Source organism: Rhinoraja longicauda, chromosome 16 (assembly GCF_053455715.1).
Source record: "Rhinoraja longicauda isolate Sanriku21f chromosome 16, sRhiLon1.1, whole genome shotgun sequence".
NCBI lineage: Eukaryota > Metazoa > Chordata > Chondrichthyes > Rajiformes > Arhynchobatidae > Rhinoraja > Rhinoraja longicauda.
The window spans coordinates 6,990,588-7,016,078 of record NC_135968.1 but is presented as its reverse complement, the minus strand read 5'-3'; the positions used below and the strand labels follow the sequence as shown (position 1 = coordinate 7,016,078).

At 52.1% G+C, this 25,491-nt stretch overlaps 1 protein-coding gene across 3 annotated transcripts in view; it reads right to left on the bottom strand.

The window, feature by feature from the left end:
• Positions 1-24,494, bottom strand: part of rufy2 (RUN and FYVE domain containing 2) — a 48,552-nt gene extending 24,058 nt beyond the window's left edge. The window contains exons 1-11 of one of the 3 annotated variants that reach the window (XM_078413122.1): positions 24,152-24,494; positions 21,502-21,675; positions 18,027-18,144; positions 16,219-16,320; positions 14,750-14,873; positions 11,079-11,143; positions 8,650-8,715; positions 5,602-5,671; positions 3,377-3,478; positions 1,901-2,017; positions 406-573 (exon numbers count right to left, since the gene is read on the bottom strand). In XM_078413122.1, the coding sequence (XP_078269248.1) occupies positions 406-573; positions 1,901-2,017; positions 3,377-3,478; positions 5,602-5,671; positions 8,650-8,715; positions 11,079-11,143; positions 14,750-14,873; positions 16,219-16,320; positions 18,027-18,144; positions 21,502-21,675; positions 24,152-24,407 (1,362 nt within the window). In that variant the 5' untranslated portion in view covers positions 24,408-24,494. Of the gene's footprint in view, positions 1-405; positions 574-1,900; positions 2,018-3,376; positions 3,479-5,601; positions 5,672-8,649; positions 8,716-11,078; positions 11,144-14,749; positions 14,874-16,218; positions 16,321-18,026; positions 18,145-21,501; positions 21,676-23,936; positions 24,004-24,151 lie in introns of those variants that run through there. The other 2 variants (XM_078413120.1, XM_078413121.1) reach the window with 2 other exon arrangements.
• Positions 24,495-25,491: the final 997 nt, after the last annotated feature.

Here is a 25,491-nt window from a genome sequence, read left to right as displayed (position 1 = left end):
TCGATCCTGACTACGGGCGCCGTCTGTACGGAGTTTGTACGTTCTCCCCGTGAGCTGCGTGGGTTTTCTCCGAGATCTTCGGTTTCCTCCCACACTCCAAAGACATGCAGGTATGTAGGTTAATTGACTGGGTAAATGTTAAAAAAAAAAAAAATTGTCCCTGGTGTGTGGGATAGTGTTAGTGTGCGGGGATCGTTGGGCGGCGCGGACCCGGTGGGCCGAAGGGCCTGTTTCCGCGCTGTATCTCTAAATCTAAAATCTAAACCCACGCAGAGAACGTACAAACTGTGCAGAGACGAGCGCCTGTGGTCGGGATGGAAGCCGGGTCTCCGGCGCTGTGCGGCAGCAACTCTACCGCAGCGCCACCATGCCGCCGTGTGCAGCTTTTGTGATCAACCAACTTGCCTTGAGCTTCTCGAACATCTCCACGTTGATTGCCTTCACCTCCTCGAGCTGGTGCCGCAGACTGACCAGGGCGTCCTGCTTCTCGTGAATGTCCTTCTCCAGCAGCTTCATGGCTATCTCGATCTCCTGCTTCATGCTGATCTGCACCAACAGGTCACTCTCCACGTCCTGACAGACAATAGACAATAGACAATAGACAATAGGTGCAGGAGGAGGCCATTCGGCCCTTCGAGCCTGTACGCACCGCCATTCAATGTGATCATGGCTGATCATTCTCAATCAGTACCCCGTTCCTGCCTTCTCCCGATACCCCCTGACTCCGCTATCCTTAAGAGCTTTATCCAGCTCTCTCTTGAATGCATTCAGAGAATTGGCCTCCACAGCCTTCTGAGGTAGAGAATTCCACAGATTCACAACTCTCTGACTGAAAAAGTTTTTCCTCATCTCAGTTCTAAATGGCCTACCCCTTATTCTTAAACTGTGGCCCCTTGTTCTGGACTCCCCCAACATTGGGAACATGTTTCCTGCCTCTAACGTGTCCAACCCCTTAATAATCTTATACGTTTCGATAAGATCTCCTCTCATCCTTCTAAATTCCAGTGTATACAAGCCAGTGTAGACAGAGCAACACAGTAACCTTGCGTGCACAGTGCAGTTCAGTCGACAGATGCCGCGTGGGAAACGGGCCCTTCGGCCCACCGCGTCCGTGCCGACCAGGGACCCCCCCGCCCCTCCCTTCCCCGAACACCAGCTCTAACGTTACCCCAGTCTCACGCCCCACACACTGACGGCCAACCACCTCCCGTACATACAAGTTGGTTGCGGCACGGTGGCGCAGCGGGTGGAGTTGCCGCCTCACAGTGCCAGAGACCCGGGTTCGATCCTGACTACGGGTGCTGTCCGTATGGAGTTTGTGCATTCCCCCTGTGACCTGCGTGGGTTTCCACCGGGTGCTCTGGTTTTCTCCAACTCTCCAAAGGCGTGCAGGTTAATTGGCTTTGGTAAAATTGTAAATTGTCCTAGAGTGTACGGTCGGTGGTCAGTGGTCCGATCGCTGGTCGGCACGGACTCGGTGGGCTGAAGGGCCTGTTTCCGCACTGTATCTCTAAACTAAAGTAATGGTGATGAGAGCCCACCGGAGTAGTTCATAAGTTCAAGAGGCAGAATTAGGCCATTCGGCCCATCAAGTCTGCTTCACAGGTCAATCACGGCTGATCTATCTCTCCTTCCTAACCCCATTCTCCTGCCTTCTCCCCATAACCTCTGACACCCGCACTAATCAAGAATCTATCTATCTCTGCCGTTAAAAATACCCATTGACTTGGCCTCCACAGCCTTCTGTGGCAATGAATTTCCACGGATTTGCCACGTCTCACTAAAGACATTCCCTCCTCATCTCCTGCCTAAAGGAATGTCCTTTAATTCTGAGGCTGTGACCTCTGGTCCTAGACTCTCCCACTATCCTCTCCAGGCCCACTCTGTACACGGCACCTACCTGACGTAAGCGTGACTCTGCTCTCAGCTGCCTGTGCGCCTCGTTGTAAACGTCATCGATGCCGGGGTGACAACCCTGGCAGGCCTCCAGCTCCTCTGACATGCTCTGCTTCTCCAACTGAACGGGTTAAAAAAAAAAACACCTTTAGTCAGACGACAGAGTGTAAAATGGCGGCCGGGGTCGGTCACGGGGAGAACGTACAAACTCTGTACAGACAGCCCCCCGTAGTCACGATTGAACCCGGAGTGGCGCAAGCTCTGAGAGGCAGCAGCTCTACCGTTGCACCACCTTGAGTTGATCGATATTTCACTGTCACGTGGACTTGGCACAGTTAAATTCTTTGTTTTGCCAACAACACACAAGTATGCAAAGAGTCGCCACGTAAAGGGCGCCGACAAAGTCACAACAAAGTCACGGTGGCGCAGCGGCAGAGTTGCCGCCTCACAGCGAATGCAGCGCCGGAGATCCGGGGTCGACTACGGGCGCCGTCTGTACGGAGTTTGTACGTTCTCCCCGTGACCTGCGTGGGTTTTCTCCGAGATCTTCGGTTTCCCCCCACACTCCAAAGACGTGCAGGTTTGTAGGTTAATTGGCTTGGTATAAATGTTTTTTAAAATATTGTCCCTGGTGGGTGTAGGGTAGTGTTAATGTGCGGGGATCGCTGGTCGGTGCGGACCCGGTGGGCCGAAGGGCCTGTTTCCGCGCTGTATCTCTAAACTAAATTGTGTTTACTTTGTGTGCATGCAGATAGGTGATGGCCTTGGCGTTGTGTACAGCACAGACATTGTGGGCCGAAGGGCCTGTCCTTGTGCTGTTCTATGTTCTCTGCACCATCGATGCCCAGCCGCCCACTTATACAGAGCGCATCCAATTCCAAACTGGACTTGCCACGGTTTTGAATCTTTGACTGTGGACATGCCAACTTTAACATTCTCAAACAGGGGGCCCATATCTGAGGAAGGATGTGCTGACACTGGAGAGGGCCCAGAAGAGGTTCACGAGAATGATCCCAGGAATGAGTGGGTTAACATGTGATGAGCGTTTGTCGGCACTGGGCCTGTACTCGCTGGAGTTTAGAAGAATGAGGTGGGTGGGGGGGGGGAACTTCATTGAAATTGACCGAATTGTGAAAGGCCTGGAGAGAATGGATGTGGGGAGGATGTTTCCACTAGTGGGAGAGTCTAGGACCAGAGGTCACAGCCTCAGAATTAAAGGACGTTCCTTTAGGAAGGAGGTGAGGAGGAATTTAGTCAGTCAGTGGGTGGCGAATCTGTGGAATTCATTGCCACAGAAGGCCGTGGAGGCAATGGATACTTTTTACGGCAGAGATAGATAGATTCTTGATTAGTACGGGTGTCAGGGGTTATGGGGAGAAGGCAGGAGAATGGGGTTAAGAGGGAGAGATAGATCAGCGGAGTAGACATGATGGGCCGAATGGTCTCGTTCTGCTCCTATTACTTACGAACGTGGACATACCTCGAGTTGTTTTTGGGCTGTGATTAACATTTGAACGTTGTCGTTACGAAACTGGAGGTTTTCCTCTTGCAAGCGGATGATGCTGTTCTTAGCAATTGCTAACTATAGGAAAGGAAAGAGAGAGGATCAAGAGTCACAAGGTAGCAGCAACAACAAAGGATTCGTCACATGTTCTGGCTCCATCCGAGACCGCAAGCAATTGCAAAGAAGCTAGACACAAAATGCTGGAGTAACTCAGCGGGTCAGGCAGCATCTCTGGAGAGAAGGAATAAACGGGCGTTTCGGGTCGAGACCCTTCTTCAGACTGAGAATCAGGGGCGAGGGAAACCAGAGGTATGAAAAGGTGCAAAGAACAAATTAAACAAAGACGTGAAAAGGACAAATCAAATGCAATTTCAAATCAAAAGAGAATTTGCAGAGTTCTGGATGCAGCCCAGACCATTCCACTGACTCCATCTACACCTCACGCTGCCTCGGCAAGGCCAGCAGCATGATCAAGGACCAGTCTCACCCCGGCCACTCCCTCTTCTCCTCCTCAGGCAAGAGGTACAGAGGTGTGAAAACGCACACCTCCAGATTCATGGACAGTTTCTTCCCAGCTGTCAGCAGGCAACTGAACCACCCTAGCACAACCAGAGAGCAGTGCTGAACTACTATCTACCTCATTGAAGACACTCGGACTATGTTTAGTTGTACTATATTGGACCTTAACACACACTAAACGTTATTCTCTTTATCCTGTGTCTGTACACTTTGGACAGCTTGACTGTAACCATGGGTAGTCTTTCCGCTGACTGGATAGCATGCAACAAAAGCTTGTCACTGTACCTCGCTGTACGTGACAATAAACTAAACTAATCTCTTTATGGTCTTTTATCACAACTCCCAGTAAGTGGGGGGACAGTGGCTAGAGCTACTGCCTCACAGCGTCAAAGACCCGGGTTCCATCCTGACCTCGGGTGCTGTCTATGTGAAGTTTGCACATTCTCCCTGTGACCGCGTGGGTTTCCTCCGGGTGCTCCGGTTTCCTCCCACATCTGCGGGACTTGTAGGTTAATTGGCCTCTGCAAATTGGTGCTAGGACGGCGAGGACTTAGTGGGCCGAAGGGCCTGCTTCCACGCTCTGTCTCCAAAATTCAAAGTCATGGCTAGGACCGTTTAGAGGTGTGCGCACACACCCTCCAACACTCCACCCGTGTGGGCGCGGGTTTGTAGGTTAATTGGCCACTGTAAATTGCAACTAGCGTGTAGGGAGTGGATCCAACCGTGGGATAACATAGAACTAGTGTGACGCGGCGATCAATGGCCGGCGTGCACTCGATGGGCCGAAGGGCCTGTTTCCATGCGGTATCTCTAAAGTAAATTATGTACATAAGCTTTTGGATCAACCAATTGCCTTTAGTTTTAGATGAATGAATGAATGAATGAATGAATGAATGAATGAATGAATGAATGAATGAATGAAAGAATGAATGAACGAATGAATAGGTTTATTGGCCAAGTATGTGCATACACAAGGAATGTGCCTTGGTGCTCCGCTCACAAATGACAACACAAACATACAGTTAACAATTAAGATTAAAGCATAAACACATCAAAACAATAAGGATACAACATTACGGTCTAAACATGTGGGCGGAAATAAACCAGAGCAAAAAAGAGACTACAGACTTTGGTTATTGAGTAGAACTATCAATCGTGGGGAAAAAAGCTGTTTTTATGTCTGGCTGTGGCTGCTTTGACAGTCTGGAGTCGCCTTCCAGAGGGAAGTGCTTCTTTAGTTTAGGGTAGTTTAGTTTAGTTTGGGTTCAGAGATACAGTGTGAAAACAGGTCCTTCGGGCCACCGAGTCCACGCGAATCAGCAATCCCCGCACACTAACACTTTCCGACACATCCTCGGGAAAATTTACAATTTTACTAAGGTCAATTTGCCTACATACCTGTACGTCTTTGGAGTGTGGGAGGAAACCGGAGATCCAGCAGAAAATAAACGCGGTCGTGGGGAGAACGTACAAACTCCATACAAACAGCACCAGTAGTCAGGATCTAACCCAGGTCTCCCAGTGCTGTAAGGCAGCAACTCTACCGCTGCACCACTGTGCAGTTCTAACTTGTAGTTTATTCGACTGTTGAAGGACAGGATCTCTGCTTTGGAAGTGGCTAAAGACACGAACATTGAAAATCTGCAGAATGCATCAGTAATTTTTTTATCTAAAGTCAGTACCTCTTCAATCAGTTTAGAGTTGGCCGTTTCGAGCGATGAAACTCTGCCCTGCAGGCTGCCGACTGTTGAACTGAAAGCAGAAACACATAATTATCCGCTGGAAACACCAAACCAACCCAAGGGCTGGGAATATATAATACAGTGCGGAAACAGGCCCTTCGGCCCAGCCTGCCCACGCCGACCAACAAGCCCCATCCCACCTGCCTGTGTTTGGCCCATATCCCTCCAAACCTGTCCTATCCATGTACCTGTCCTAATGTTTTTTAAATGCTCAGGTTCTAGGAGCAGAATTAAGCCATTCGGCCCATCAAGTCTACTCCGCCATTCAATCAAACCTAATCTATCCCTCTCAATCCCATTCACCGTCCTTCTCCCCATACATTAATGACTTAGATGAAGGGATTAAAAGTACCATTAGCAAATTTGCAGATGATACTAAGCTGGGGGGTAGTGTGAATTGTGAGGAAGATGCAATAAGGCTGCAGGGTGACTTGGACAGGTTGTGTGTGGGCGGATACATGGCAGATGCAGTTTAATGTAGATAAGTGTGAGGTTATTCACTTTGGAAGTAAGAATAGAAAGGCAGATTATTATCTGAATGGTGTCAAGTTAGGAAGAGGGGATGTTCAACGAGATCTGGGTGTCCTAGTGCACCAGTCACTGAAAGGAAGCATGCAGGTACAGCAGGCAGTGAAGAAAGCCAATGGAATGTTGGCCTTCGTAACAAGAGGAGTTGAGTATAGGAGCAAAGAGGTCCTTCTACAGTTGTACCGGGCCCTGGTGAGACCGCACCTGGAGTACTGTGTGCAGTTTTGGTCTCCAAATTTGAGGAAGGATATTCTTGCTATTGAGGGCGTGCAGCGTAGGTTCACTAGGTTGATTCCCGGAATGGCAGGACTGTCGTATGTTGAAAGGCTGGAGCAATTAGGCTTGTATACACTGGAATTTAGAAGGATGAGGGGGGATCTTATTGAAACGTATAAGATAATTAGGGGATTGGACACATTAGAGGCAGGAAACATGTTCCCAATGTTGGGGGAGTCCAGAACAAGGGGCCACAGTTTAAGAATAAGGGGTAGGCCATTTAGAACGGAGATGAGGAAGAACTTTTTCAGTCAGAGAGTGGTGAAGGTGTGGAATTCTCTGCCTCAGAAGGCAGTGGAGGCCAGTTCCTTGGATGCTTTCAAGAGAGAGCTGGATAGAGCTCTTAAGGATAGCGGAGTGAGGGGGTATGGGGAGAAGGCAGGAACGGGGTACTGATTGAGAGTGATCAGCCATGATCGCATTGAATGGCGGTGCTGGCTCGAAGGGCTGAATGGCCTACTCCTGCACCTATTGTCTATTGTCTATTGTCTATAACCCAACACCCGTACTAATCAAGAATCTGTCCATCTCCGCCTTTAAAATACCCATCGACGTGGCCTTCACAGTCGTCTGTAGAAATGAAACTACCTCCTCTGGCAGCTCGTTCCATGTAACTGCCACCCTTTGTGTAAAAAAAGTTGCCCTTCAGATTCCTATTAAATCATTCCCCCCCTCACCATCAACCTTTGTGCTCTGGTTTTTGATTCCCCTACTCTGAGCAAAAGACTCTGCGCATCTACTCGATCTATTCCACTCTCCATTTTGTACACCTCTTCCTCCTGCGCTCCAAGGAAGAGTCCCAGCCTGCTCAACCTCTCCCCGCGGCCCGGTCCCTCGAGTCCTGGCAACATCCTCGTAAATCCTCCCTACACCCTCTCCAGCACAGCACGGCTGAGCAATGTGTAAAATAACAATCAGCAAGGCTGGCAGCCTCTGTGGCGAATGAAGCAGAATGAACATTTCAAATGGCGGACCAGTCATCGTGCCCTGTTATGCAGTGAGATGGTTGTGATAGGGAGTAACGCTACTGAGTGCGTTCCCTTTGAAAGGCTCTTGTGCACTGACTATGTATTGCAAGCGTGGCCAAGACATTCCTGCCTAGCAGCCCAACACACATACCGGTCCACCACCGGTTTTCCGGCACACTTGGTTCCAGAGCCTTTCTGAGTTATCCATTTTGCCGGGCCAATAGACAATGGATGCAGGAGGCCATTCGGCCCTTCGAACCAGCACCTCCATTCACAGTGATCATGGCTGATCATGCACAATCAGTACCCCGTTCCTGCCTTCTCCCCGTATCCCCCTGACTCCGCTATCATTAAGAGCTCTATCTAACTCTCTCTTGAAAGCATCCAGAGAATCGGCCTCCACTGCCTTCTGAGGCAGAGAGTTCCACAGATTCACAACTCTCTGAGTGAAAAAGTTCTTCCTCATCTCCGTTCTAAATGGCCTACCCCTTATTCTTAAACTATGGCCCCTGGTTCGGGACTCCCCCAACATCGGGAACATGTTTCCTGCCTCTAGCGTGTCCAATCCCTTAATAATCTTATATGTTTCAATAAGATCCCCTCTCATCCTTCTAAATTCCAGAGTATACAAGCCCAGTCGCTCCAGTCTTTCAATGTATGACAGTCCTGCCATTCCGGGAATTAACCTCGTGAACCTACGCTGCACTGCCTCAATAGCAAGAATGTCCTTCCTCAAGTTTGGAAACCAAAACTGCACACAATACTCCAGGTGTGGTCTCACTAAGGACCTGTACAACTGCAGAAGGACCTCTTTGCTCCTATACTCAACTCCTCTTGTTATGAAGGCGGAGGTCAGGTAATAATAATACAACAGAGGGCGGCACGGTGGCGCAGCGGCAGAGTTGCTGCCTCACAGAGCCAGAGACTCGGTCTCCACCCTGACTACGGGTGCTGTCTGTCTGTACGGAGTTTGCACGTTCTCCCCGTGACCGTGTGGGTTTCCCCCGGGTGCTCCGGTTTCCTCCCACGCTCCAAGGACGTGCAGGTTTGTTGGTTAATTGGCTTCGCTAAACTTGTGAATTGCCCCTAGTGTGCGTGGGATAGTGCTAGGCGATCGCTGGTCGGTGCGGACCCGGTGGGCCGAAGGGCCCGTTTCCGCGCCGTATTGCTAAAACTAAAACTCAAACAAAAGAGCTGAAGAATGAGAGCGGCGTACTTCAGCTGCCTGTTGAGTTCTTCCACGTAGTTCTTCTGATCCAGGATAGCAGAGATCTGTCCATCACTGAAATGAAAAATAGACACTCATTTATAAAGCGTCAGAGAAAGAGCAAACCGTGACCGTCCATGGGCTGCTTTCAAGAGGCAGTGGGGTGAATACACAAGTACATCAGGACTAATCCCAGGCACAGCAGTCTCACCCCGGTCACTCCCTCTCCTCCCCTCTCCCACCAGGCAAGATAATCTCACCCCTGCCACTCCCTCTCCTCCCATCAGGCAAGACAATCACACCCCGGTCACTCCCTCTTCTCCCCTCTTCCATCAGGCAAGATAGTCAAGGAGAACAAAGAAGGACCTGCCGTGAGATACTTTGTAACTTTGTCCTTTCTGTAGCGACTCTTTGCATACCTTGGCTAATGCAAAACAAAGGATATCACTGTAACAATAAAGTATCATTCACTCCTTCATTCATTCATTCATTCATTCATTCATTCATTCATTCATTCATTCACTCATTCATTCATTCATTCATTCATTCATTCATTCATTCATTCATTCATTCATTCATACATACATACTCTGGTCACTCCCTCTTCTCCCCTCTCCCATCAGGCAAGTGTTATCAGACAACTCTATGGTGTTGCCACCAACTAGAGAGCGGTCCTGACCTGCCACCCACCCGAGTGGAGGAAAATAACTGCAGATGCTGGTACAAATCGAAGGTATCACAAAATGCTGGAGTAACTCAGCGGGTCAGTCTGAAGAAGGGTCTCGACCCGAAACGTCACCCATTCCTTCGCTCCTAGATGCTGCCTGACCCGCTGAGTTACTCCAGCATTTTGTGATACCCACCAGATTGGAGATCCTCGGCCTATCTCCAGTCAGATTTTATCTTGCCCTAGACGAGATTCACTTTATCCTGTATCTGTACATTGAGGACAGCTTGATTGTGATCACATAGAAACATAGAAAATAGGTGCAGGAGTAGGCCATTTGGCCCTTCGAGCCTGCACCGCCATTCAATATGATCATGGCTGATCATCCAACTCAGTATCCCGTACCTGCCTTCTCTCCATACCCCCTGATCCCTTTAGCCACAAGGGCCACATCTAACTCCCTCTTAAATATAGCAAATGAACTGGCCTCAACTACCTTCTGTGGCAGAGAATTCCACAGATTCACCACTCTGTGTGAAAAAAAAAATTCTCACCTCGGTCCTAAAAGACTTCCCCCTTATCCTTAAACTGTGACCCCTTGTTCTGGACTTCCCCAACATCGGGAACAATCTTCCTGCATCTAGCCTCTCCAACCCCTTAAGAATTTTGTAAGTTTTTATAAGATCCCCCCTCAATCTTCTAAATTCCAGTGAGTACAAGCCGAGTTTATCCAGTCTTTCTTCATATGAAAGTCCTGCCATCCCAGGAATCAATCTGGTGAACCTTCTCTGTACTCTCTCTATGGCAAGAATGTCTTTCCTCAGATTAGGAGACCAAAACTGTACGCAATACTCCAGGTGCGGTCTCACCAATGCCCTGTACAACTGCAATGATTTACCTTTCATAAATCCCATCACGTCTCTTCTTTCTGCTGACTGGACGGCTCTACCGCCGCCCCACTGACCCGCTTCAGAGATACAGCATGGAAACGGGCCCTTCCACCCACCGAGTCCATGTCGTTCACACTAGGTCCACGTCATCCCACTTTCACATCCACTCCCCACACTCACTACCATTTAACGGAGGTCTGTTTAACCACAAATCCCACTCGTTTTCAGGACAGGGGAGGAAATCGGAGCACGCTGACACCGGGAGAACACGCAAACTTCACACAGACGGCACCCGAGGTCAGGATCGAACCCGGGATTCCGGGCGCTGTGAGGCAGCGTCTCTACCGGTTCATAAGATCGCAAGATCAGAGGTGACAGGAGTAGAATTTAGGCCATTCGGCCCATCAAGTCTACTCCGCCATTCAATCATGGCTGATCTGTCCCTCCCTCCTAACCCCATTCTCCTGCCTTCTCCCCACAGCCCCTGACATCCGCACTGATCAAGAAGTTACCACAGTTATGCCACTGTGCCCCCCTTGTGATTTAAGCAACGTGTTTTCACATGGCGGAAAAACAGCAAGGGAGACATTTGCAGGAGTTGCTTCCCCATGGAAACATTCCCAACCTTCCCACAGAGGCGCACACGGTTCAGAATAGACAATAGGTGCAGGAGGAGGCCATTCGGCCCTTCGAGCCAGCACCACCATTCAATGTGATCATGGCTGATCATTCTCAATCAGTACCCCGTTCCTGCCTTCTCCCCATACCCCCTGAATCCGCTATCCTTAAGAGCTCTATCTAGCTCTCTCTTGAATGCATTCAGAGAACTGGCCTCCACTGCCTTCTGAGGCAGAGAATAGCGCGGTGTCCACAGCAATTACCTCTCAAAGCATCCATTGTTGTCATTATCACCTTTCAGGTACATGGAGAAGTCAATAACTCCAACCTAAGGAAGAAATGGGACTGAGGTGAGACACAGTGAATGGTTACAAGACAATGACCTTCATCCCATCACGACTCCATCAGTCTCTTGTAGCTTTAGTTTTTTTTAGTTTTAGAGATACAGCGCAGAAACAGGCCCCCTCGGCCCACCGAGTCCGTGCCGACCAGCGATCCCCCACACACTAACACTTTCCCACACGCACTGGGGGGGCAATTTACAATTTTACCAAGTCAATTTAACCTACAAACCCTGCACGTCTTTGGAGAGTGGGAGGAAACCTGGGCTCCCGGAGAAAACCCGCGCAGGTCACGGGGAGAACGTACAAACTCCGTACAGACAAGCACTCGTAGTCAGGATCGAACCCGGGTCTCTGGCACTGTGATGCAGCAACTCTACCGCTGCGCCACCGTGCTGCGCCACCGTGCCGCCCCTTGTAAAGGCAGCTTCATGTTTAATTTCCTGTCACCTTCCTGTGTTGTTCAACTGCAATACCCATTTAATACCTTTCTGAATTTATTTCCAACATCCTGACAATGTTCCCGGGTATCGAACCAGTTCCATTTTTACGTGCGATAAATTTGTTCGTGGGCCAGAAAGTGCAGAAAATAAATCATTCGACACGGTATTCAACGTTGCAATGAATGTCATCAACAGCAGGTAACACGGATTAGAAAACATAGCACATAGAAAAATAGGTGCAGGGGTAGGTCATTCGGCCCTTCGAGCCAGCACCGCCATTCAATATGATCATGGCTGATCATCTAAAATCAGTACCCCGTTCCTGCTTTCTCCCCATATTCCTTGATTCCCTTAGCCCTGAGAACTAAATCTAACTCTCTTCTGAAGCCACCCAGGGAATTGGCCTCCACTGCCTTCAGTGGCAGAGAATTCCACAGATTCACAACTCTCTGGCTGAAATTCGTTTTCCTCATCTCAGTCCTAAATGGCCAACCCCTTATTCTTAAACTGTGACCCCTGGTTCTGGACTCCCCCAAATTCCTAAATTACTAAACAATGACTCAAATTTCACTGTGCCTTAATTGGTACACGTGACAATAAACTGACCTTGAAACCTTGAAGAGGAGAAAGCTGGCGAGAGGAGACTAGCTCCGCAAGGAATATATGGACTTTTGAATTTAATAAGACAGTAGACCCTCGTCTACAGCAGACGATAACAGACCCCTCTGTATAGCGGAAGCTAGACGCAGAATGCTGGAATAACTCTTGCCCAGAGTAGGTGAATCGAGGACCAGAGGACATAGATTTAATAGGAATCTGAGGGGTAACTTTCTCCACACAAAGGGTGGTGGGTGTATGGAACAAGCTGCCAGAGTAGGCAGTTGAGGCTGAGACTATCCCAACATTTGAGAATGGCGGTGGCACTGTAAGGCAGTAGCTCTACCGCTGCGCCACCATGCCGCCCCTGTTGTTATTGTTTAATGTTTTATTCATAGTCGGAACCTGTTGTCTCTTTCGACTGAACAATTTTGGACGATAAAATCCAAGGGACATGGCTCACTGGAACAAAGTAAATGTTTAACGTGACCCCTCCCTGGCAGGGCAGAGTCCAAACGTTAGCCCCAGCTCATCATTTCTTTGTGCTCCTGACATATTCTGCAGATGTGGGTAGAGTGAACGGCTTCCATGAGCTCTCTCTATCACACACACACACACACACAAGACAGTGCATTGCGTTTAATAGGATACAAAGTTCTGCAGTCACTCACCGAACACCCGCTGAGTTACTCCAGGACTTTGTGTCTTTTTTTTCAATAGATGGGGCTGCACGGTTGAAGGGGTGACACGGTGGTGCAGCATTAGAATTGCTGCCTTACGCCAGGGACCCGGGTTCGATCCTGACTACGGGCGCTGTCCGTACACGGGGAGTTTGTACGTACTCCCCGTGGCTGCGTGGGTTTTCCAGGGGGGCTCTGGTTTCCTCCCGCACTCGAAGGACGTACAGGTCTGTGGGCTAATTTGGCTTCGGTAAAAAATGGCCCTCGTGTGTCGGATAATGCTGGTGGGCGGGGTGATCGCTGGTCGGCGCGGACTCGGTGGGCCGAAGGGCCTGTCTCCGCGCTGAATCTCTGAACTAAACTAAAGTGATTCTGGACTTTGGAAGGGGAAGGAAGAGGATCCACAAACCTGTCTTCATCTACAAGGCGCTGGTGCAGGCAGTCAAAGCTTCACATTCATGTGCGTGCACATCTGTCTTCATCTACGAGGCGGTGGTGGAGGGAGCTAAAGCTTCACATTCATGTGCGTGCACATCTGTCTTCATCTACGAGGCGGTTGTGGAGGCAGTCAACAAAGCTTCACATTGATGTGCGTGCACATGCGTGAAGATCTGTACTGGACCCAGCACACTGATGCTACGTTAAAGAAAGCCCATCAACGCCCCTACCTCCAAAGACTGAGGAGATTCGGTATGTCGACAAATACTCTCTTGAACGTCTACAGGCGTACAGTAGAGAGCCCATTGACTGGTTGCATCATGGCCTGGTTCGGCAACTCGAACGCCCAGGAACGAAGAAGACTGCTAAAAGTGGCGCACACTGCCCCGGTCCATCACGGGTACTGACCTCCTCACCATCGGAGGGATCTATAAGAGTCACTGCCTCAAAAAGGCAGCCAGCATCATCAGAAGACCCACACCACCCTGGCCAATCTCATTTCAATCCCCGCCTTTGAGAAGAGGGTACAGGAGCCTGAAAACTGAATTACTCCAGCTTTGTGTCTCTATCTTCACACACACACACATATCTATATACTAAAATTCTCGTTTGTTTGTTCCTGAACTACAGCCCAAACGGTACACGATAGCGCAACAATTTTAGGCCCCACCGTCGTCCCTTTGGTGGTCTCCCTAATGGAAGAAGTTTAATTGAAATCGGTGTTATATTTTTAAAGTTATCTACATTTTAAAGTTTAAATCTATCTCCTAGGGAGAGAGGGGGAGGATGATGGGGGTTGAGGGGGATGGAGTGGGAAGAGGGGAAGGGGGAGGGGACGGGGGGAGGGGAAGAGGGGAGGGGAAGGGGGGAGGGGAAGGGGAAGGGGGGAGGGGAAGGGGGAGGGGAAGGGGAAGGGGGAGGGGAAGGGGAGGGGGGAGGGGATGGGGTGGAGGAGGAGGGGATAGAGGAGATGGGGATGGAGGGAGGGGAGAGGGTGAAGGGGAGGGGTGAAGGGAGAGGGGAGGGAAAGGGGAGGAGGGGGAGGGGGGGGAGGGGAGGGGGAGGGTGATTGGGAGGGGGAGGAGAGGGTGCTGCATCAATGCAGGAGAGGTTTGGGCCCAACGGGTTCACTTGGTCTAGTATATATATATATATATATACACACACATAAAAAACAAACAATAATATTGCAATGATAACAATAATAGTCCATGTAGTTCAGAGCTTATTGGAGGTTGTATTGGTTAATAGCCTGATGGCTATACTGGTACTCGCTGAAAATGTACCCAGGTTGGGGATCACCATCCTCTCTAAAGTAAATACGTGGAGGATTTGATCGGTGTGAACTGGCCGTATAATATGCCCCCTTTCTAACAGGAGTCACACAGGTAACGGATGGATATTGTCAAAGACCAGAGGCAGCAGCCAGCCTTACCATGGTATCCAGGTCCTCCCCCTTAACACACAGGTTCGCATCAATCACGTTGAGTCCAACCAGAAGCCCAACGATCACCATTCCCTCCTCTTCCATCATCACTGCGTGGTCTTCATAGAACTCGCTGCAGACAAAACAGCAAAGCACGTCAAAAACAGGGACCCATTCGGCCCTTCGAGCCAGCACCGCCATTCAAGATGATCATGGCTGAACATCCAAAATCAGTACCCTGTTCCTGCTTTCTCCCCATATCCCTTGATTCCATTAGCCCTAAGAGCTAAATCGAACTCTCTCTTGAAAACATCCAGTGAATTGGCCTCCGCTGCCTTCTGTGGCAGAGAATTCCACAGATTCACAACTCTCTGGGTGAAAATGTTTTTTCCTCATCTCAGTCCTAAATGGCCTACCCCTTATTCTTAAACTGTGAGCCCTGGTTCTGGACTCCCCCAACATCAGGAACATTTTTCCTGCATTATATGTTTCTACAAGATCCCTTCTCATCCTTCAAAATTCCAGTGACTCTACACAGCTTGGAAAGGAGTCGTGCGGCACGGTGGCATAACAGTAGAGTTGCTGCCTCACAGCGCCAGAGACCCGGGTTCGATCCTGACTACGGGTGCCGTCTGTATGGACTTTGTACCTTCTCCCCGTGACCTGCGTGGGTTTGCTGCAGGTGCCCCGGTTTCCTCCCACACTCCAAAGACGTACAGGTTTTAAAGGTTAATTGGCTTCGGTAAAATTGTAAATTGTCCCTCGTGTGTGTGTGTGTGTGTGTGTGTGTGTGTGTGTAGGATGGCACTAGTGTGCGGGGATCGCTGGTCGGTGCGGACTCGGTGGGCCGAAGGGCCTGTTTCCGCGCCGTATCTCTAAACTAAACTAAACGAAGAACAGTACAGTGTAAGAAGGAACTGCAGGTGCTGGTTTAAACCGGCAATCAAAGGAGGGCAAATCACTAGATGGATTTAAGGGTCTCGACCCGAAACGTCACCCATTCCTTCCCTCCCGAGATGCTGCCTGACCTGCTGAGTTACTCCAGCATTTTGTGAATAGATGGATTTAAGAGAGAGTTAGATAGAGCTCTAGGGGCTAGTGGAATCAGGGAATATGGGGAGAAGGCACGTTTCCTTCTCTCCAGAGATGCTGCTTGACCCGCTGGGTTACTCCAGCTTTTTGTGTCTCTCTTCGGTCTAAAGCAGCACCTGCGGTTCCTTCCGACACGCCTGGCAGGTAATAGGTTGATACAGGTGAGGGTTGAAAGGATGGTGGCTTTTTCTATCTGTTGGACAGGCACATGGATACGTGCGGAATGGAGGGAGGTGGATTCTGTGCAAGGCCAGAGCCGTCAAACGCTCCTGGTTGGTGAACCCAACCGTCGCTGGGATCGTCGCACCCGACTCTCACGGATCAATATCTCCCAGCCCTCCCGCTCTTCATCACACGGGGCAATGGTGGAGGAACACGAGACCCACCTGAAGAGGTCTTTCCTGAAGACCATAATGCGCAGGTAATCGGCCAGCTTTTTCTGCATCATGGCCAGCCGTAACCAGGCCCGAGCTCGCCCCAGCGGGGTCCTGCAAAGGAATAGCAGCCACACCTGTCATTAAGCAATTACTCGCCCGCGATCGGAGGGCGGCACGGAGGCGCGGCTGCTGCCTCACAGCGCCAGAGACCCGGGTTCGATCCCGACCTCGGGTGTTGTCTGTGCGGAGTTTGTACGCGCTCCCTGTGCCGGCATGCCTTGTCTCCGGGTGCTCCGGTTTCTTAGATTTTAGATTTAGAGATACAGCGCGGAAACAGGCCCTTCGGCCCACCGAGTCCGCGCCGCCCAGCGATCCCCGCACATTAACACTATCCTACACGCACTAGGGACAATTTTTACATTTACCCAGTCAATTAACCTACAAACCTGCACGTCTTTGGAATGTGGGAGGAAACCGAAGATCTCGGAGTAAACCCATGCAGGTCACGGGGAGAACGTACAAACTCCGTACAGACGGCGCCCGTAGTCAGGATCGAACCTGAGTCTCGGCGCTGCATTCGCTGTAAGGCAGTAACTCTACTGCTGCGCCACCGTGCCGCCCCCCACCTTCCAAAGCCGTGCAGGGTTGCACGTTAATTGGCTTCTGTAAATTGTCCCCAGTGTCTGGGATAGGACCAGCGTGCTGGGGATGGCTGGTCGGCACGGACTCGGTGGGCCGAAGGGCCCGTTTCCCCCGCTGTATCTCTAAACTAAACTAAACTACCACACCTTTCCCCAACTCCAACGAGAATTGTTCCTCGTTCGCACTTCCCTCTGAGATTACAATCTCTGCCCTCGATCAACGCTGACCCTTGGGGCTGCCGTGTCCCAGCTGGTAGAGCTGCCGCCTCACAACGCCAGAGACCCGCGTTCCATCCCGACTCCGCATCTTTTCCAACTTGACAACATCTTCCCTGTAACAAGGTGCCTAGAACTGGATACTCTAAATGCGGCCTCGCCACCTGGGGCGGCACGGTGGCGCAGCGGCCGAGCTCCTGCTTTACAGCGCCAGAGACCCGGGTTCGATCCTGCCCACGGGTGCTTCTCTGTGCAGAGTTTGTACATTCTCCCCCTGACTGTGTGGGTTTTCTCAGAGATCCTCATTGTCAATAGACAATAGGTGCAGGAGTAGGCCATTCGGCCCTTCGAGCCAGCACCGCCAACCAATGTGATCACAGCTGATCATTCACAATCAGTACCCCGTTCCTGCCCTCTCCCCATACCCCCTGACTCCGCTATGTTTAAGAGCTCTATCTAGCTCTCTCTTGAAAGCATCCAGAGAATTGGCCTTCTGAGGCAGAGAATACTACAGATTCACAACTCTCTGACTGAAAAAGTTTTTCCTCATCTCCGTTCTAAATGGCCTACCCCTTATTCTTAAACTGTGGCCCCTGATTCTGGACTTCCCCCCACATTGGGAACATGTTTCCTGCCACATTGTCCTCCCACATTCCACAGGCGTACAGGTTTGTAGGTTAATTGGCTTGGTATAAATGTACAATTGTCCCTAGTGTGTGTAGGACAGTGGTAGTGTGCGGGGATGGCTGGTCGGTGCGGACTCGGTGGGCCGAAGGGCCTGTTTCCGCGCTGTATCCCTAAACTAAACTAAACTAAACCAGCGTCTTATATACAGCTGCGACATGGCCTCCCAACTTCTGTACGTAACCAAAACTATTTGGCACAAAGAAAAATCAGACCAATTCTCCTTTCATATTTTAGCATTTCTGCCACCCCCATTGGCGAGAGTGAATTCCTTACTTTAACCCGGGCAGGTCCCGCACACTTGTTACGATCTCCGCGACTTCAGGGCACAGTTTCTCCACGAGTTCCAGGGGGCCCCACAGTGACTTGTTCTGTCCGAGGAAAGACTTCTTCACTGCAACAGAAGATGGGGAAAGGCCACGTTACAAAACAGCATCGCCATCCGAAATGTGCTCATTGAGGCGATGGGGACAGTAGACAGCAGGTGCAGGAGTAGGCCATTCGGCCCTTCGAGCCAGCACCGCCATTCAATGTGATCATGGCTGATCATTCTCAATCAGTACCCCGTTCCTGCCTTCTCTTCATACCCCCTGACTCCGCTATCCTTAAGAGCTCTATCTAGCTGTCTCTTGAAAGCACCCAGAGAATTGGCCTCCACTGCCTTCTGAGGCAGAGAATTCCACAGATTTACAATTCTCTGATTGAAAAAGTTTTCCTCATCTCCGTTGTAAATGGCCTACCCCTTATTCTTAAACTGTGGCCCCTGGTTCTGGACTCCCACAACATTGGGAACATGTTTCCTGCCTTTAATGTGTCCAATCCCTTAATAATTTTATATGTTTCAATAAGATCCCCTCTCATCCTTCTAAATTCCAGTGTATACAAGCCTAGTCGCTCCAGTCTTCCGACATATGACAGTCCCGCCATTCCAGGAATTAACCTAGTGAACCTACGCTGCACGCCCTCAATAGCAAGAAGATCCTTCCTCAAATTTGGAGACCAAAACTGCACACAGTACTCCAGGCATGACCACAGGCTTCGGGGATGAGAGTTTACAAGAGAGAACACCAGCACACGTTTGCAATTATATAAGAAAGCCCATCAACACGTCTACTTAAGAGTCATCGAGTGATACCGTGTGGAAACAGGCCCTCTGGCCCAACTTGCCCACACCGGCCAACATGCCCCAGCTGCACTAGTCCCACCTGCCCGCATTTGGACATTCATGATGATTTTAATACATTCTTGATGTATTCAAGAGAGAGTTAGATATAGCTCAGGCCTAACAGAATCAAGGGATATGGGGAGAAAGCTGGAACGGGGCACTGATTTTGGATGATCAGCCATGATCATATTGAATGGCGGTGCTGCCTCGAAAGGCTGAATGGCCTCCTCCTGCATCTATTTTCTGTGTTTCTACGGTCCATAACCCTCAAAACCTGTCTACTTACTCAGAAGATCGTGGAGATTCGGTACGTTTAATCTAGTTTAGTTTAGTTTAGAGAGACAGCACAGAAAGAGGCCCATCGGCCCACCGAGTCTGCGCCGGCCAACAATCCCCACACATTATTCTACACACACCTGGGACAATTGACAATTTTACCGAAGCCAATTAATCTACAAGCCTGTACGTCCTTGGAGTGTGGGAGGTAACCGGAGTTCCCGGGGAAAACCCACGCAAGTCACGGGGAGAACGTACAAACTCTGCACAGGCAAGCACCCCTAGTCAGGATCGAACCCGAGTCTCTGGCGCTGCAAAACAGCAACTCTACCGCTGCGCCACCGTGCCGCCCAGAGAGGGCTCTCCTGGACGTCTACAGGTGGACAGTGGACAGCACGTTGACTGGTTGCATCGCAGCCTGGTTCAGCAACTTGACCGCCCAGGAGACAAGAAGACCGCAAGGAGATGTGAGCTGCCCAGTCCATCACGGGTATTGACCTCCCCACCATCGAAGGGATCTACAGGTGTCATCAGAGCATCATCAGAGACCCACACCACCCTGGCCACATACTCATTCCACTCCTGCCATCGGGAAGAAGGTACAGGAGCCTGAAAACAGTAACGTCCAGGTTCAGGAACAGCTTCTTCCCTACAGCCATCAGGCTGTTAAACACTACAACCTCCAAATAACCTCCAAACTACGTCGACTTGGGAACATTGGTTTTGTCTTTTTGCATTATTATTGTTTGTTTGTTTGTCATATGTGTGTATGTATGTGTGTATCTTTCTCTCTCTCTCTATATATATATATATTTTTTTGTTAATGTAGGAAAATAACTGCAGCTGCTGGTTCAAATTGAAGGTAGACACAAAATGCTGGAGTAACTCAGCGGGTCAGGCAGCATCTCAGGAGAGAAGGAATGGGTGACATTTCGGGTCGAGACCCATATATATACACACACACATAGAAGGTATCACATAGAAGGAATGGGTGACGTTTCGGGTCAAGACCTTCTTCAGACATCAGCCTGAAGAAGGGTCACGACCCGAAACGTCACCCATTCCTTCTCTCCAAGATGCTGCCTGACCTGCTGAGTTACTCCAGCATTTTGTGATACCTTCGATTTGTACCAGTATCTGCAGTTATTTCCCTACACACACACACAGGTATATACACACATAACAAACAAACAACAATATATAAATATATAAATATACTGAATATATAGATAGACTGAAGTTCTTCCATTTATTATATTCACAGAGTACTATGTTTACATATCCTGTTGTGCTGCTGCAAGCAAGAATTTAATTGTTCTGTTTGGGATAAAGGACAATAAAACACTCTTGAACAGAATTAGGCTGTGGTGATTCTTCCGTGAACAAATAATTTTCATGCAGACCAAGTCCAAGTTCAATGGCTACACAATTCCCAATGGTAGAGTTGCTGCCTCAGAGCGGCAGAGAGCCAGGTTCGATCCTGACGTCGGGCGCTGTCTGAACGGAGTTTCTGCGTTCTCCCCGTGACCTGCGTGGGTTTTCCCCGAGATCTTCAGTTTCCTCCCACACTCCAAAGTCGTACAGGTTTGTAGGTTAACTGGCTTTGGTAAATGTAGTAAATGTTCCCTCATGTGTGTAGGGCAGTGCTCGTGTACGGGGTGATCGCTGCCGGCGCGGACCCGGTGGGCTGTAGGGCCTGCTTCCTCGCTGCATCACTGAAGAAGAAGGAAAACTGGTCCGATTTTTCTTTCTGCCAAATAGTTTAGTTGGGTATAGAATTTTGGAGGTCATGTTGCAGTTATATAAGACGTTGGTTTTAATTTAGTTTAGTTTAGTATTACTCAGGCCCTCTGAGTCTGCAGCGGCCAGCGGTCAATAGACAATAGACAATAGGTGCAGGAGGAGGCCATTCGGCCCTTCGAGCCAGCACCGCCATTCAATGTGATCATGGCTGATCATTCTCAATCAGTATCCCGTTCCTGCCTTCTCCCCATACCCCCTGCCTCCGCTATCATTAAGAGCTCTATCTAGCTCTCTCTTGAATGTCCCCGCACATTAACACTATCCAACACACACTAGGGACAATTCACACTTGTACCAAGCCAATTAACCTGCAAACCTGTACGTCTTTGGAGTGTGGGAGGAAACTGAAGATCTAGGAGAAAACCCACGCAGGTCACGGGGAGAACGCACAAACTCGGTACAGACAAACACCCCCGTAGTCGGGATCGAACCCGGGTCTCCGATGCTGTAAGCGCTGTAAGGGCAGCAGCTCTACCGCTGCGCCACCGCGGCGCCCGAGTGCGCTACCTTTCAGCCCGTGCTTGAGACAGTGCTCCATCACGATGAAGAACTGCTGTAGCGGCGCGTAGTCCGAGTCCAGCGTCCGTCCGAAGCTCAGGGCCGACTCAATCAGCCCCTTCACACTCAGGTTGGCCATCTTCAGCAGGTTTGCTCGTTCAATGGCCATCGGGTCCCTCGGTGCTGAGCAAAAGGAAAAAGAAAAACAAAAATACACCGGAGAATCACTTCAGTTTCAACACCAACCAATTCCCCGCTTCCAATCGCTATGGCTCCCGACGTTCCATCCTTCTTCCCTCTGCCCTCTCCTTCTCTGAGATCCATCCCAGCTCTCTCGCCATTCGCAAAGCCCCACCATGGACCCATCTCCTCAATCTGTGGTCTCCCCCTGCCCACACATTCTCCCCCATCCCCCCCACCTCCCGTCCACTACCCTCCCTCCCCCGTCTACCCCTCCTCATCTTCTCCACCTCCCATCTCCTTTCCTTCCCCCATCCCTCCCTCCCTGTCCTTTCTACCTGCTCCCCTCCCACCTCCACCCTTCCCCTCCCCATCCCTTCTCCTCTCCTCATCCCCCCTTCTCCCCGCCTCTTCTTCCTTCCCTACCTCCTCCCCTCTCCTCCGATCCACCTACCCCGCATCCTTTCCTTCCCTCCCCACCCTCTCTACCTCCCTCCCCTCACCTCATCCCATCCCACCTCCTCCACCCGCTCACACAACCTCTCCTTCCATCCCCACTCCCCCCTCCTCAAACTTCCCTCTCCCCACCTCCTCCCCTCCCCACCCCACCCCACCCCACCCCTCTCTTCTCCTTCCCTCTCATCCCCATCTCCACCTGCTCCCATATTTTCCCTCCCGCTTCACCTCCTCCCCCCTCTATATTCATCTTTTCCCACCACCCCTCCTCCTCCACACCCCCTCCCTCCCTCCCTCCCTCCCTCCATGCCCATCCCTTCTCCCTCCCTATCTCCCCACTTCCTCAACCCTTTCCCTCCCTCACAACCCTCCCTCTCCACCTGCTCCTGCATCCCCTCCCTCCACCCCCATCGCTTCCCCCTCTCTCCACCTCCTCAACCCCTCCCCTCCCTCTCCCCACATCGTCTCCCATCACCCCATCCCTTCTCCCCACCCCCTCCACGTCTCCACCTGCTCCCACCTCACTCCCTCCATCCGCCCCAACTCCTTCCCTCTCCTCTTTCTCCCCGCACCCCATCCCTTCTCCTCACCCACCCCTTCCTTCCCTCTCCACCTGCTCCATCCCCACCCAGTTTCCTCCCTCCCTCCCTCCATCCATATCCCCTCTCCCTCCCTATCTCCCCACATCAAACCACCCCCTCCCATTACCCCATCCCTTCTCCCCAACCCTCTCCTCCTCTCCACCTGCTCCTACATTCTCTCACTCCACCCACACCCAGTCCCCTCCCTCCCTCTTCATCCTCTCCCTCTCTCCATCCTCTCCCTTTCTCCTTCCCTCTCTTCCTCCCTCCATCCCCACCCAATCCTTCCCCCCCTCTCTCCATCCCTCCCTCACTCCTCTCCCTTCATCCTCTTCCTCCCTCTCTCCATCCATCCCTCTCCCTATTTCCCCACCTCCCCCCTCACTACCTCCACCTGCTCCTACACCCTCTCCATCCCCGCCCAGTCGCTCCCTCCCTCCCTCCCTCCCTCCATCCCCACCCAGCCCCTCCCTCCATCAACATCCCCTCTCCCTATCTCCCCACCTCATCTCTTCTCTCCACCTGCTCCTCCCTCCCTCTCCCCTTCCCTCCCTCACTACCTCCACCTGCTCCTCTATCCTCTCCCTCCATCCCCACCCACTCCCTCCCTCCCTTCTCCCCACCTCATCTCTTCTCTCTCCACCTACTCCTCCTTCCCTCTCCCCTCCTTCCCTCCCTCCCTCCACCTGCTCCTCCCTCCATCCCCACCCAGTACCTCCCTCTCTCCATCCTCTCCCTCTCTCCATCCCTCCCTCACTCCTTCCCTCCTTCTCCCTCCATCCTCACCCTCCCTTCATCCTCTTCCTCCCTCACTCCTCTCCCTTCATCCTCTCTCTCTCCATCCCTCCCTCACTCCTCTCCCTTCATCCTCTCTCTCTCCATCCCTCCCTCACTCCTCTCCCTTCATCCTCTTCCTCCCTCTCTCCATCCATCCCTCTCCCTATTTTCCCACCACCTCAACCCCTTCCCTCTCTCACTCCCTCCCTCCACCTGCTCCTACACCCTCTCCATCCCCACCCAGTCCCTCCCTCTCTCTCCTTCTCCCTCCCTCCATCCTCACCCTCCCTCCATCCCCACCCAGTCCCTCCATCCTCACCCTCCCTCCATCCCCACCCAGTCCCTCCATCCTCACCCTCCCTCCATCCCCACCCAGTCCCTCCATCCTCACCCTCCCTCCATCCCCACTCAGTCCCTCCCTCCCTCCATCAACATCCTCTATCTCCCCACCTCTTCTCTCTCCACCTGCTCCTCCATCCTCTCCCTCCATCTCCACAGACAGTCTGTCTCTCTCTCTCTCTCTCTCCTCCCTCTCTCTCTCTCTCCCCTCCCCCTCCCCTCCCCCCCCCCCCCTCCTCCCCTCCCTCCTCCCCTCCCCTCCCCTCCCCCCTCCCCTCCCCTCCCCCCTCCCCTCCCCCCTCCCCTCCCCTCCCCTCCCCTCTCACCTGCCCGCCCGCTGCCCTCAGTGTCGGGTCGGCGGTGCGTTGGTGCCGGTGTGGAGGCCCCGACCCCCTCCTCCCCGGCCGCCGGGCCCCGCTCCTCCCGCAGCCGCAGCACCCCGAAGCACCGCTCCGCCTCCGGGTCCCGGGAGTCGCTGTCCGCCAGCCCGAGCCCGAGCCCGAGGCCGAGGCCCGGCGCCGCCGCAGCAGCAGCCCCCGACGTCATCGTCACCCGCTCGCGCTCCCGCTCCCGCCGCGCCATCAACCGCCACAGCACCCGCACGGACCCGCGCACCGACACCGGCACCGGCCCGCGCTGGGTGGGAAGGTAGGTAGGTCCGCCCGCCCCGCCCGGCCCGCCTCAGCACCGCTCCCTCTCTCCCCTCCTCTCTCCCTCCCCTCTTTCCTCCTCTCCTTCCCCACTCCCTCTCCCTTCTCCACCCCTCCTCTCTATCCCTCCCTCCCTCCCCTCTTCTCCACCCTCCTCTATCCTCTTCTCCCTTTCCCTCCTCCTCTATCCTCTTCCCCTCCCCTCTTCTATCCTCTTCTCTCCTCCCTTCTCCCCTCCTCTCCTCTATCCTCTTCTCCTCCCTTCCCCTCTCCTACTCCCCTCTTTTCCTCTCTCCCTCCCTCCTCTCATCCTCTCTCACTCACTCCCTCCTCCTCCCTCTCCCCTCTCCTCTCCTCTTTCCCCTCCTCTCCTCTTTCCCCTCTCCCTCCCTCCCCTCCTCCCTTCCCCCTCCCTCCCTCTCCTACTCCCATCCTCCTCCCCTCTCCCTCTTCTCCACCCTCCTCTATCCTCTTCTCCCTTCCCCTCTCCCTCCCTCCCTCTCCCTCCCTCCCTCTCCTCTATCCTCTTCTCCTCCCCTCTTCTATCCTCTTCTCCCCCTTCTCTCCTCCCTTCTCCCCTCCTCTCCTCCCTCTGCCTCTCCTCTATCCTCTCCCCTCCATCCTCCCCTCCTCTCCTCTTTCCCCTCTCCCTCCCTCCCCTCCTCTCTCCACTCCTCCCTCCCCTCCTCTCTCCACTCCTCCCTCTGCCTCTCCTCTATCCTATCCCCTCCATCCTCCCCTCCTCTCTCCTACTCCCCTCCTCTCCTTCCCTCCCCTCTCCTCTCATCCTCTCTCCCTCCCTCTCCTCTATCCTCTCCCTTCCATCCCCCTCGTCCATCGCCCTCCTCCATCCCTCCCCTCTCTTCCCTCCCTCCCCTCCTCTCCCCCCCTATCCTCTCTCCCTCTCTTCTCTCCCCACCCCTCCTCGAACCTCTTCTCCTCCCTTCCCCTCTCCTACTCCCCTCCTCTCCCTCTCTTCTCCTCTCCCCCTCTATCCTCTCTCCCTCTCTGCTCTC